Consider the following 13,075-nt stretch of genomic DNA (forward strand, 5'->3'; position numbering starts at 1 on the left):
TAAAAAGTCTTCATAAAATATTTTCCCACTATGTAGCTTTTCAAAGTCAGCAAAAATTCTACATTAAATATTTTTTAAACCAAATTTGCAGAACATGCAGCACTTATTTAAACAACAACAAAAAAAGTAAAACTAAAAAAAAAGTAAAACTAAAAAAAAATTTCAAATCCATTCTAATTTTAATGCACTGGCAATTAGCAAATGATTTTGTAGATCAACATGCCACATTTGGGTGGTTTAAATTAAATAAGAATTTGATTTTAAAAAAAGACAACATAAAATAATGAAAATTATATTGATATGGTGTATGGCAATAATTTCTTGAAACTTGCATCCCACTGGGATAGACACTATGCAAATGCAGAACAGAAAGGCTGTCCTAACTGGAAAGAAATTTGCAGAGTGTGAGAAGAGGCAGCAGATGACACCTTAGTAGCAGGATTTAGTGAAGAGAGACATTCCAGGTCAGGATAAATAACAGTACAGTCGCAATACAGAAACCACTGAGTCAATTAACTTTTGTGTATGCAGAATCACTAGAAGGTGGCAGAGAAAAGGATTGCATATGCTAAATCTGGAGCAATGAAAATCTTTGTTGTCACCTTCCCATAAGCTAAGTTCATTTGCAATGAAAAGGATGAATGGTGTAGAAGTAACTGAAGATATGACTGGTGAAAGCCTGGCTGTTCATGGCTATATAATAATGTCCAAATCACAGAGATATTATTCAGAAGGCTTCTGTAAGATTTGGACATATTCTGAATATACAAAAAGTATAGAGTGAAGGCCCTGAATGACAGGTACTGCAGCAGATTTATTCAAAGTGATTCAGAAAAGGAGAAGATAGGCAAGGAGATTAAAATTTTTGGTTTATTCATAAGATATAATATTTTTAAAGACTTAGCTTTCTGAGGAAGTAATATACAATCCTGTTTCTAAATACAAGACTATTTGAAATTACATTTTATACTGCAGGATGTAAGGCAAGAGAAGATTATTACAAGAGGCATCAATATCATGCAATACAATTACGTTAGTGAAACCATTTGAGTTATAACTTCCAGTCTCACATACTATAAACATTTCTGAACAGTAAAAAGACCATGCAATTGCAAGAGCATAATCGCCCCTGGGACCCATTCCTGTAGAGGCAGTATGTGAAATAAAATTCACACAGGGATATAAAATGATTGGTTGGAAATAGAATTCTGCTGACCTGGAATTCTCTCAGCTTGGATGAGATGGGTTTTATGCTGAGGAAGATGAATAATAACAATGAGCTATTTTCAGCAGTCATTTTCCAGACTAAACTTCCCCAGATGTCAGTGGGAGTTTCTTCTTAATAAGGTAGGGTTGGATTTACTTTTCATGTGCCGTTTTACTGTTACAAAATTTTTTCGTTTCTCAATCAGTTTGTCATTTAGAGAGTTCAAGCTTAAAAGTGGCAACACAGCTGTAAGCAATACTCTCTCTCGAACCAAAGCATTTTATGTGCAAAGTATACAGTCTCATGTATTGCACAACACGCAAATACTACCCTTGCTGTGCTGGTATACTTCAAATTGGCAAATGCTTTTTATGCTGTGAAGTGTACCACCCACATTTGTTTTGTTACCTGACATCCATTGCTTGGACATCATTCTGCAGTTATCAACACAGGCAGTTATACTCAAGATCTGATATTTAGCCAACAGCTAGTTCACTTGTCATACTATAATAGGTAAAATATGTCCACTGCTATTATTTTGGTTCTCCTTCCTTTATGAAGAGATGCCAAGAACATATCACCTTCTATTACTTTCATAGAAGTTTATTGCTTTAGGAAAACTGCTAATTTATGAAACAATCTTCTCTATAGGAGATACAGTTGACCATATACAATCATTCACAGACAGATATGGTATAAATCTACCTGGCATGTTTTCTCTATGACCTTGCCATAATGTAATACTCCGTTATATATTCCCAGAAAATTACAGAAGCCCATAGAGTTGCTGTCCTATTTATCTCTTAGAAATGATTCTAGCTTGTCAACCTTTCTCACATTGCTTCATGCCAGACAAAGTCACGAGGATCCACTTCAGCAAAGCATTTAAGAATGGAGTAAAGTATGAGGAAAAAAAAAAAAAAACAGCTTGAATTGAATTTAAACATCTTAGTAAGGCATATGGCTGAATAAAGACAGTTTTCTCTTTGCTCAACCAGATCGTTCATAGGGAACAAGGGAAATATTATGTTTTCAAAAGTTTTTTTGTTAGCAGGGAGAAACATGGAACAAACGCCAAAGCAAAATACTTCTGGCTTGTAGGTTTTCCTTTGTTTTGTTTTGATACCTCAACAAATCAAGATGCTTACATAAAGATATGGCTATTGAAACTGAATCACATTCACATTGAGCAGTTTCACAGCTCTATGGAATGTCATATTATTTGGCTTCACAATTGGAAAGCACTGAGTGAGGATGCATAGCAAGCATGCCCTCAGCATGGCAGAAGGCAGTTACACACTGAAGCTGCAGAAAGATACTATATTAGCATCACAGTTATGCTAAGAAGGGATATTCGAATGACCACGTGAATGATTTGCAGGTATATTTGGGCACTCTGTAGGTGCACTCAGCTGTGTAATGGACGTATTGTTAAAAGAGTAGTAGCATTATTTAAATAAGTTCAGTGTTAAATTTGATTATGTATCCCGTTGGGCTTCATAAAGCATTTCATTGCTCTCGTATAATGTCCCATAATTCCACTTGGTACAAACATGTAAATTAGATTAATTTCTGATAGGTCCATGCCTTCTTCTGTGTCTCCCAATGAATCTGAATTAACAGAGAGCTAAATGTAAATATCATCTATGGCAGGTCACTGCTTGATCAGTGTAACTGTACTTCCAGTATCATTGATTTGAGTGCTTCTTTTACAACATCACTTGAACAAACGAGGCAAACCAAACCTAGCTGCTCCAGGGAATGTGTGAAGGTGTCAGCATACCTTTGATTTGATACATGTTGTATGGGATGTGCTGTGTATGCGTATATATGTAATTCACTCCAAGGTACATAGAAGCGAGTGTCCTAGATAACAAAATATGTCTGTGACATTTTAAAGTTGTGCTATATGCTGAATTCATCACAATGGCAGGTTCTCATTTGCAAAAATGTCAGGGATCAAAGCTCTGCATATATTATAGTGAAATACTGTGTGGGTCCTGTTGTGAATATCATCTTTAAGCCCTGGATAACTGAATGTTTGCCTGCTTTTTGTTTAAGAATTTACTGTAGGCCATGCTAATTAGTATTTCTTTCTCATTTACTCTTACAGTTAGGTATTCATGGATATGCTTTTGCAATTACAAACAATGGATATATTTTGACTCATCCAGAACTTAGGCCTTTGGTAAGAATACTATTTACCAATTTATTTTATTTGGATGTATACATTACACTTGTTTATCTTTTAATGTGAAGAATATATTTTTTTTTTTTAAAGAAGCATCAGATGATGTACTTTATAATGCTTTATAGCACTTTGTAATGCTTGATAATTTACCTCTGGAAACAAAGATTAGCATAGAAAACATCATGGAAAATAAATATACTAGTTTCTGTAAGGGATGCAGGTCTCTGTTACTGCAAAATGGCAAAGCCAAAAATTGCTGTAATTACATTCATTTTATATTGAAATGGAATGCCAGAGTGCTCTATTGCTGTGTAATAACCCTTTTTTGCCATGCTAAAGTGCTAAAGCTAATTTAATATGTGTACAGAAATTTCAACAAAGCATACTTTTAAGCAAAATAAGGGCACTAGGGATATTCGTACTAAAAGAGAAGTAGCAGAAAATTCTGCCTTTAGTTTCCCTTATCATTGTCTTTGCATTAATCACGGTAAGAAAAATAGAAGTGCCTGTTACACAAATGTTTATAAGCCTAACACCCATGAGAACTGGTACATTCTTGATTGCATCATTGTTTAGTAACAGCACGTGCAAGTGTTCATCACTATCAACTCTTAGTAAGCATTGGTATTAATGATTCCACTGCTGTGTACACATGGATGCCATATGTGTCATAATTTTTCTTCAATCAAGAATATTGCTCATGGTGCTGGTAGAATTTCTCACAGACATGGAAAGGAAGACAGTATGTGCTTAGGATATGTCAAATTACTGACCAATAAGCAACATAATTCTCATAAATGACTGCTGAAAATTAATCCACTGTCAGAACCAGTCAGTTAAAATAGCATCCTTCAGTTACTATTTGTTGCTGAAATATTTTCTTACCTTCGTGCTCCCTACAGATGATTTCCAGTAAAGATGAATTTTTATCCTATTGCTCTATGGGGAACAGGGCCTCTGCCATCCAAATATATAATGGCTAGGGAATAAAAAAACTTCCAGCCTCAGTAGAAGCAGTTTACTCTTAAGGAAGATAGCAAGCTCTGAATCAATCCCTAAGCATTTCCTCTCTTAAATGCATTTTGTCTCTACAAGACAGTGCATACATCTCAAGCATATACTAACAGAATCTTCTGAATCCAATTACCAGCAGCATCCAGCATGAGATTGCTCCTGAGGAAGATGCAGGAACTGAGTAAGAGGATGTAGGAAAGTCTCACAGTAGTTAGCATAACTCTTTAGCTTCAGATAGGCTTCTGCTCAGAAACATTTGGTTCTCATTTTTAAACATTAAGGCCTGTTAGAATGGATACTTCTGTTATCCATACTAACATACTCATTTTTGCAGTCAGCGTAACTTCTCTTAGTAATGATTTTTCCATACTGTAACTGTTTTATGCAGAGGTTTTATTTTTAATTCCGGTTTTAAATTTCATTAGAAGTAGTTTTCACGAACATGGAAAGCAGAAGCTCCTAATTTATCTTTTCTTTTCCATTTCTTACGTTGTGTAATGATTTGTAATGGATATCTCATTGAAACACCTCACCATAATAAACATCCAGTATTTTAAGTATTCCTGTAATATTTTTCTGTACTTGCTTTTCTACACAGTGTTGATGTATTCTCTCTATCCTTCTGACCTCTTATTTGTCCTTTCTTCCATATTCTTTGCTTTCTTGACTGCTGAGCTCTATTTGGTAACTACAGCTGAGCAGAAGCAGCAGTAGAGGCTGCACTAACCTATATATACATTATATACAGAGATTTTTAGCACACCTTCAGGTTTCTTCTGCTGCATCTTCACTGCTTTTTGCCTTACCCATGTCAGGTGGCTATAGTATAATTTTACTTTTAGCTCACATGCTGTATCAAATACGTAAGCTAAGAATTGCTTAAAAGAGCCAAAGTTAAGGGCACATGAACTAGATGAGATGTGACTGTAGTAACATTTTTTATGTATTGCTAACATTCTTGTTACTTGAAATTTTTTTAACCTAATGATGCTAATTGTCCTCAGCGATTAAAATGATGAAATAGATGCTGTTTTGCTACTGCATAAGCTTTTCATACGAACCTTTCTCTCTGTGTGAAATACTATTGCACAGAGAAGTTGTCTCCAAAGTTTTGTAGCTGTTGCAAAGGAAAATGTGATGAGATTGGTTTTACTTCATGATTGGCCACCACTACACTCACAATTTTTTTTCTATCTCTGCATGCATTAAAAGTATTCATAGGGTTTTTGGCTGGTTGGTTGGTTTTTGTTGATGGATTTTTCCTAATTGGGCGGTGAATCCCATTTTAAAGTAGCATTCTAAAGTAGATACAAAGGCATTGGGGTTTTTTGATTGGTTGTTTTGGTTTTTTTTGTTTTGTTTTTATAATATTCCTCAGTTTTCATAGTATTAAAATCATGACCTTATCTTGATTTTTAAAAATGTAAAGGCTTTTTGAAACCTTCAGGTATGATAGATACATCTAGCAGCCTATATTTGCAAATCTCTTGGTATATGTATTCGAAATTTCCCTATTTACAGTACAAGAATTAGACAGCACGCAATTGCTGTATTGTGCTTTTTTCTTCTGGCAACTTACTTCAAGGATTGTTCCAAAAATAATAGTATATATTCTTTGTAGATTTTAATATTCAGAAGGTAATAAAATCCAGGAACAGTGGATAGTTTCAATTATACTGACAAAGACTGCTGTCTGATTTCCTTATTTCTGTTGTGGTGGCATGTTTTTATGAGGCAGAAGTTGGTTTTCTGTTACTATCCCTAGTCCCAGCATACATGTTGAAGGCACTTATTTCATTACCTTATACAAGAGTCTCTCTTTTCAAAATCACAGCATTGGGCAGTCGCCCATAAGCTGTCAACTTTAGGGAAGTCATTGTGATATATATTCATGGTCTGTTCATTTTATTTTTTGGAAGACTCATTTTTACCTCTGTGTTCTGTCAGTAGTGTATAATGGGAGTCTTTTTTTTTTACTTCAGTGGAGTTTTTGAGAGTGAAGCGATTGCTGGCCTGAGCCCTTAGATTAATATTTCAGGACAAATCCTAATACCATTGTAACACTGGCAAAACACTCCATGAATGTTGTGACAATAAGTTTGTGAAAACAGGCAAATAAAATTAGAACTGGATAGCTGACAAAAGAGCTATCCCAAGATACAAGGGCTGCTCTGAAAGTAATGCCTCCTGTTTCATGACGTTGGCCCACTATATCAGAGGTGGATGTTGGTGGGATGGCAGTAAGGGTTGAACCTTCCCACCAACACCATTATGTTTTGTTGCCACGTGACAGATGGCAGCATAGGGGGCAGTCTGACAAAATGGCATCTGATGTGGAAGTGTGTAGGAAGCAAAGGTGTGTCACTGAATTCTTCCATGCAGGAAAAAAAAGCACCCACTGATCATTCATCAATGCTGGCTGAAAATTTGTGGAGACCAAAGAGTGGATGTGAGCACAGTGAGGCAGCAGGTGCTGCATCTTAGCAGTGGTTACTGTGACAGTGGGTCATCTTTGCTGGAGCAGATCTTTTTGATAACAGCATGCAGGCTCTTGTTTCATGCTGGTGAAAATGCATAGCTTATGGTGGTGACTATGTTAAAAAACAGTGTTTTGTAGCTGAGAATAGTGAGAAATAAATAGCGTTACTGTGTTCTTTGTATCTGGTGTAGTTTCCATGGAATTAAATAGGAGGACCCATGTACATAAAATCATTTTGAATGGGTTGGAGTTTATGTTCAAGTACGTAAATTACTGACTTCATCCAAGCTTACATGCTGATATATTTTCCTATGATGATATAAAGCTAGAACATTGCTTGACTGCTGAACTGCTAACCCCAGTGGCTGTATCTGCTAGGTCTGAAGCTGACATGCTTCTTCTTAAGAAATTGTCTTATGGGGCTCTGTGCTGACGAACAAGATAGGAGACACTCACTGGGGAAGACTGTTTCTTGTTGGACAAGTTTTTCATCTTAGACTAACCGCTATATTTAATCTCTGAACTAGCTACATTTCTTTGCTGATTATTCTGCTGGGTTTGTTTTAACGTGTTTTTCTTGGCCATTTCCTCTCCTATTTCTCCTGTTTCTTCTGCTGTTTCTTTGGTGTTGTGTGTGTATGTGTGGTTGTTTGTTTGTTTGTTTGTTTGTTTATTATCTTTTTAAAATAAAATTGGCTTTCAGATAGGATGCACGGTTGCAGAGACATGATCAGATGATGGGACTAATCGCATTTTGGAGGTTGAGGTGGAAAGTACTTTCCAAGAGTAACATAGTTGTACAGGATGGTGACAGTTGTAGTCTTCCAAGTCAGTGCTGGAAGTTTTCATGAGCAGCTATTGCCATGGGAGAACAGAAAAGGAATTTCAGTTGCAGTCTTCTCTCAAAGCCATTACTAGAGATATGAGTCTTGACAAACAACTTGTTAGATCATGGAATCACAGAATGGCTTAGGCTGGATGTTAGGTTCCTAAATTTCCTCTCCTTTTACTTTAAGGCCATTTCCCCTCATCCTGACACTATGAGGCAGTGTAAAAATTCAGTCCCCACCCTGCTTATAAGCTCCCTTCAAGTACTGGAAGGCTGCAATGAGGACACTCAGGACCCTTGTCCAACCTAAACAAGCCAACTCCCTCAGCCTTTCTGCATAGGAGAGGTGCTCCAGCCCTTTGATCATTTTCATGGCCTTCCACTAGACCCATTCCAACTGCTCTTTGTCTTTCTTGTGTTATGGGCACAGTACTTATTCAACCAATTCTTTATACAGCAAATATACGGATTTGAAGGGTGGCCTCTCCTAGAGATAAGGATGTAATATGGGACCATGATAAAGGCTTTGCACAAGTCCAGGAAGACAACATCAGTAACTCTTCCTTTGTCCAATCATGTCATCGCTGCATCATAGAAGGCTGTTCCAAACAGCTCTTTCCTGTGCTGGGAGCTTGATAGCTAGGGTCATGATAGCTAGGGAATAAGGTATCCATGGAAATTCCTAAAACAAAACAAAGCAAAACAGAACAAAACAAAAAACAACCCTGTGAGGTCTTTCTTGTTGTACGATCAAACGCACTTTACCCTTATGCTTCATTTGCATAGAAACATGCTTTCTTATCCCTTTTTCTGCCCTTCTTTTCCCTATCATCCCTCAACCTGCTTCACCCCGCCTTCCCAACGGCTCCCGACGACCTTCCGAGCCGCCTCCCCACCGGGCTGCCGCGGCTTTGCCCTCCCCGTGCCGCCATCTCTCTCCTCCGGCGGGGCTGCCCCGCTGCGCTGCCGGGCAGTGGCCATGAGGTGGCGCCCCAGCACCGCCCGGCGGGGCGGCTTGAGAGACTTCGGGCTGCGGCTTGGGGTCGGGAAAGCGCTGAAAACTGCCCTTACCCCTGTGCTGCTCTATTTCAAAGCTCTTTCTTATTACTGTCATTTTTAATTTTGTTTTTAATTGCAGAACAGTTGAGTATGTTTAGTTTTTACTTTTTTAACATTATCTTTCATTACGTGTTTAGTTTCAAAACTGACAAGTCCTTTTTTTCTTCTCCTTCCCTCTCTTTCATGGTAATTCCAGAAACTATAGTTGAAGGTCATGTTTTTTCAAAAACAAATGCCAATAATGCCATATCAAAATGTAACAAGTCATTATTTTCTACAGAGAGTAGTGGTGGTGGTGGAGAGAGGTGTTCTTAATTGTTTTCCAGGAGATAATTCTTTAAATCTTCTTTAAATCAATACAAATAGAAATTTCCTACTTAAAATGATGAATTTTTCTCAAGGAAAGAAAAGAATTCTTTAGGAGTTTAAGAGTGAATTTCTGAGGTTTTGAAGACAGTGACTTGGTTTGGAAAGGTCCCTGCACATGCTTTAAATGTGCACAAGGATACTTTTTTCCTGTAACTGTTATGCCAGCTTTCATTGCCTATTTTTTTGATATTTTGCTCACACTTACTGTGGTACTCCATTAGCAGTTAAGATGCAAAATTTATCATGTTACAGATTGTCAATGAAATGAGTGCATTGAAGGCAAAGGAAGGATAACAAACAGATGCTGCAGACTTTTTACATATACTTAAAAACAACTGCTGTTTGTTGTGGCTGATTGGTCCTTACAAAGCTGTCACTGCATTTTGTTAAATGGAGGTGCTGGAGGAAAATGCTCTCTGATGAAGGCGTGGGGTTACACGGAAGTTAAAGAATGCCACTGAATGAGCAGCGCCTGCCGGAATCACAGAGGGACACCTTTGTGAATCTGATCTCGTTGTAAGGGCTTTTACTTTTGCTCCACCATCGTAATATTTGTGTGGTTTTCAACAAAGAATAGCAGGACTGCTAGTAGCTTTTGTGAAGTCTGCAGCTTTAGTGATTCGGAGCTGGCAGTAGGAGTTGTATTTCTGTTCAGGGAATAAAGAGGAATTTCATTTTCAGTAATTATCAGGTTCATTTAAGGTAGAATGCTCAGAGTTCCCAGCCAAGAAGCTTGGGTTCCTGACTAAAGAAAATACACGTTTAAAGAAATATATCTGTTACAGAATCAAATTGCTTATTTTATTCACATTCTACCATTATTTTTATAAAAGTAAAATGAGGACTGTTTTACCAATTACATGAGTCGATTATGATATCCCTTTCCCTAACCCAATAACATCAGTGATGGCTGAGGATTTTATAATATTTCTGAATTGAAATTAAAGCTTTCTGTCCCCTCAAGGAAATTAAGGCAGATATTCCTAACGAGTATAAGACCTGGAAGACAAGTAGTGACAATTTTCGAATGGCTGTATGTGAATGCACTTTTTATCACTGTAAACCAATTGACAAATTGTTTTCTTTAAAATGGTGCACATCTTTATTTGTTTCTGATCAGTATTAATTGGGAACGTTACAAGTAGAAATCAAAGCCCCTGAATATGTTGTAATGCCTTCAATGGAATACATTGGCAGTTTAGCTGCCTGAATAATTTGCCATTTAAAACTTGTTGACTATCATGATATATTGCATTTAGCTGAAGGACTTGGGTGTATTTAAAGATCGCTAGACCAATATTAAGTCTTTTGTAGCTGTAAATTCTGGGAAAATTTGTTTCTCCTAATACAGAAAAACAGAGAAACACGAGTCTCAGGGGAAACATTAATGCCCCACTTAAGCAGTGTTAGCCTTTCATAAGCAGCAAATCTCATTTCTCTCTGGGGAGTCCCGCCTGGAACGTAAGATAACCTACACTTACCCTTGCTTTATTCAGCGACTCCATAAAACTCTACAGCTGTAGCTGACAGCAGAATATTTAAATGATTTGAACAGTGTAAATGCCTCACGTTCATTTAAATAACTGAAGAATTCAATCACTTGAATGCCAATGATTATTCCTATTGGAGTTTACATTTTGAAAAAGACAGCCCATCTGAATCCCTGTGAGAGCATTAAATTGCTGTCTAATTAGAAGTGCAAAATTACATATATTTAAAAGATAATTAAGGGTTTGAAGGCTGTTGAATAACTGGTTGTACATATAAATGAATCACTGAAAATTTGTTAGCAATATGTGAAGCTTTCTTTTATACTTTGCTTTCAGCTTTGAAGTTAGGTATAACTGAGCTCATGGGTTAAAGTCTGGTAGTATTAAGATAAAGGCAGATGTTTTTAATTATTTCTACTCGAACCCCAAATAATTATAAGCAGCTGCCAGTTTTACATAATCCTGAATGATAAGGTCCTGAGAATGCAAATAAAATCCTAAATAGAGAGGTTGTTTTTTTTTCTTTCAGCTTAGTAAATTGCATACATGCTGCATTGCTAGTCAACTGCAATCCACCTGAAAATGCAAGCTCAGCCAATGTACTCTTTGTCCAGTCTGTAGATGTGTGACTTAAAGCTATTTTCTGTTCCCTTGCTTTTTACCTCCTGCTATGCATTTCCATATGTTGTTTCATCGATTCAACCATTTCTGCAGTATCTGTAATGCAAACACATATGTTATGGCTGTAAATAGAGAAATACAAATACATGTGGCACAAGATCTTTATTTTTTTATTATTTTGCTAGAAGGTTCTTCTGTGTATGTGGTACATTTGATTGCTCCTGCTTTTTCTCTTCCTGGAAAATTCAAGTTGTGTTATTCTCTTTACCCCAGTGAATGATATGGCTCCTGTTGTCAGCTTTTCTGTGCAGTGTTGCTGGAAATTTTATAGTGTGGCAGTTTTTCACTACTATCTGGCATGAAAAACGAGTCCAAAATAACTGTTTTTCACTGCCAACCATAACCTAGAAACTTCAGGATTAATGACTTAAATAATAGGCTTATCATGAAAGTCTCCCTTTGGAAAGAGAAGTTCTTTTCCTAAAGAAATCATAATGTTACTTAAAATTATATATATTTTAAAAGGACCTTTGTACAGCAAGCAACTTAGTTTCTGACATGATACCCATGACTGCTTCACAAATTTAAGCTTTTGGTTGTCTTATTAGATACTTTCTCACTATCATATTTTTTCCCAGATGATTCCACGAATGGGGCTAGGCAAGTTCACTGAAGTTTAGTGATGTTTTAAGGCAATGTGAAGTTGCCCTGATGCTGTCAGAGCAACTCTTATACCTCCCAGTTATCCAGATGGAGCATTTCTGAGAAACTGCAATCACCTTAGACCCAAGGCTTGCAGCTGCTAAGATGTAGCTTGCTCCTTCTGTGATCAGATGGCTGTACTTTGACTTAATAAACACGTGGCTGTATTTAGTGCAGATGGTTTGGGACTGCTTGTGTTAAAAATATATATATATATATATATATATATATATCAAAGAGCTTAAGAATGGCACATGTAAATGGTTGTATGGGAGGTGGTGAAAAAATGTGATTCAGTCCTTAAACTGTACACACTGCACATTGTTTGAAAGACCCAGTGCTGTAACAGTTTGGCCACGCCTGAAATAAAAGGTAGTCAGTAAGATAAAGCTCATTCTGATTACCAAATAAAATCATTTCCCCTGTTCTTCCCACAAACAAAAGACTATTGGAGCTAGCACCGAATTCTGAGCAGACTAAAAGATTCTTTATTCACAGTCCAGGTATTTAAAAAATTTCACTGGCTATCATATTTTTCAAGGTTTAACTACTCTATAATATCACCACACAATTTATACTGGCCTAAGTAGATTAACATCACACAGTCTAAATCTAGCTCTTTTCCTCATGCACTTAAATCAGTGCAATTTGGTAGAGCTCCTAGTTTCTATCTTTCCCAATGGGTTCCTTACTAATTTGTTTCAGTGCTTTATAGTAATCTTGCGAATGGGATTGGCTTCAGTCTTTAATCAGTATTTTATATTTCACCCAGGAGTCTCAGACAGAGATAAAAGTGAAGCTAGATTCAGTATACTACCAAAGAAAATGGCATAGATGAATGTCATTCTTAAAAGCTGGTGAATTGCTTCTATGCCCATGAATAACTTTTACTGAGAAATTAGTTTAGCAGTATAAGTAGAATGAAACTAGAGAAGAATGAATTGTAGTTGCATGAAATACTTGACATCTGATCTCCTTGCATTTATGTTTTAGGTCATAGTTACATATGAATATGTAAATTTACTGTAAGGAGTAATCTTCACAAAAAAATAGGCATGTAAGTAAAGATACCCAGATATAGAAATAACTGCTATTTTTGTTACCAGAACAAAAT

At 36.7% G+C, this 13,075-nt stretch overlaps 1 protein-coding gene across 6 annotated transcripts in view; it reads left to right on the forward strand.

The window, feature by feature from the left end:
* CACNA2D3 (calcium voltage-gated channel auxiliary subunit alpha2delta 3) overlaps window positions 1–13,075 on the forward strand; it is a 466,453-nt gene that overhangs the window by 355,926 nt on the left and 97,452 nt on the right. For all 6 annotated transcript variants that reach the window (XR_008205698.1, XR_008205697.1, XM_052678868.1 and 3 more), the window contains one exon: window positions 3,321–3,395. Coding sequence is in view for 4 of the 6 variants with exons in the window: in XM_052678868.1 (XP_052534828.1) it covers window positions 3,321–3,395 (75 nt within the window). In the remaining 2 variants the exon portion in view is untranslated. The remainder of the gene's footprint in view (window positions 1–3,320; window positions 3,396–13,075) is intronic.

Source organism: Tympanuchus pallidicinctus, unplaced genomic scaffold (assembly GCF_026119805.1).
Source record: "Tympanuchus pallidicinctus isolate F22 unplaced genomic scaffold, pur_lepc_1.0 scaffold17, whole genome shotgun sequence".
NCBI lineage: Eukaryota > Metazoa > Chordata > Aves > Galliformes > Phasianidae > Tympanuchus > Tympanuchus pallidicinctus.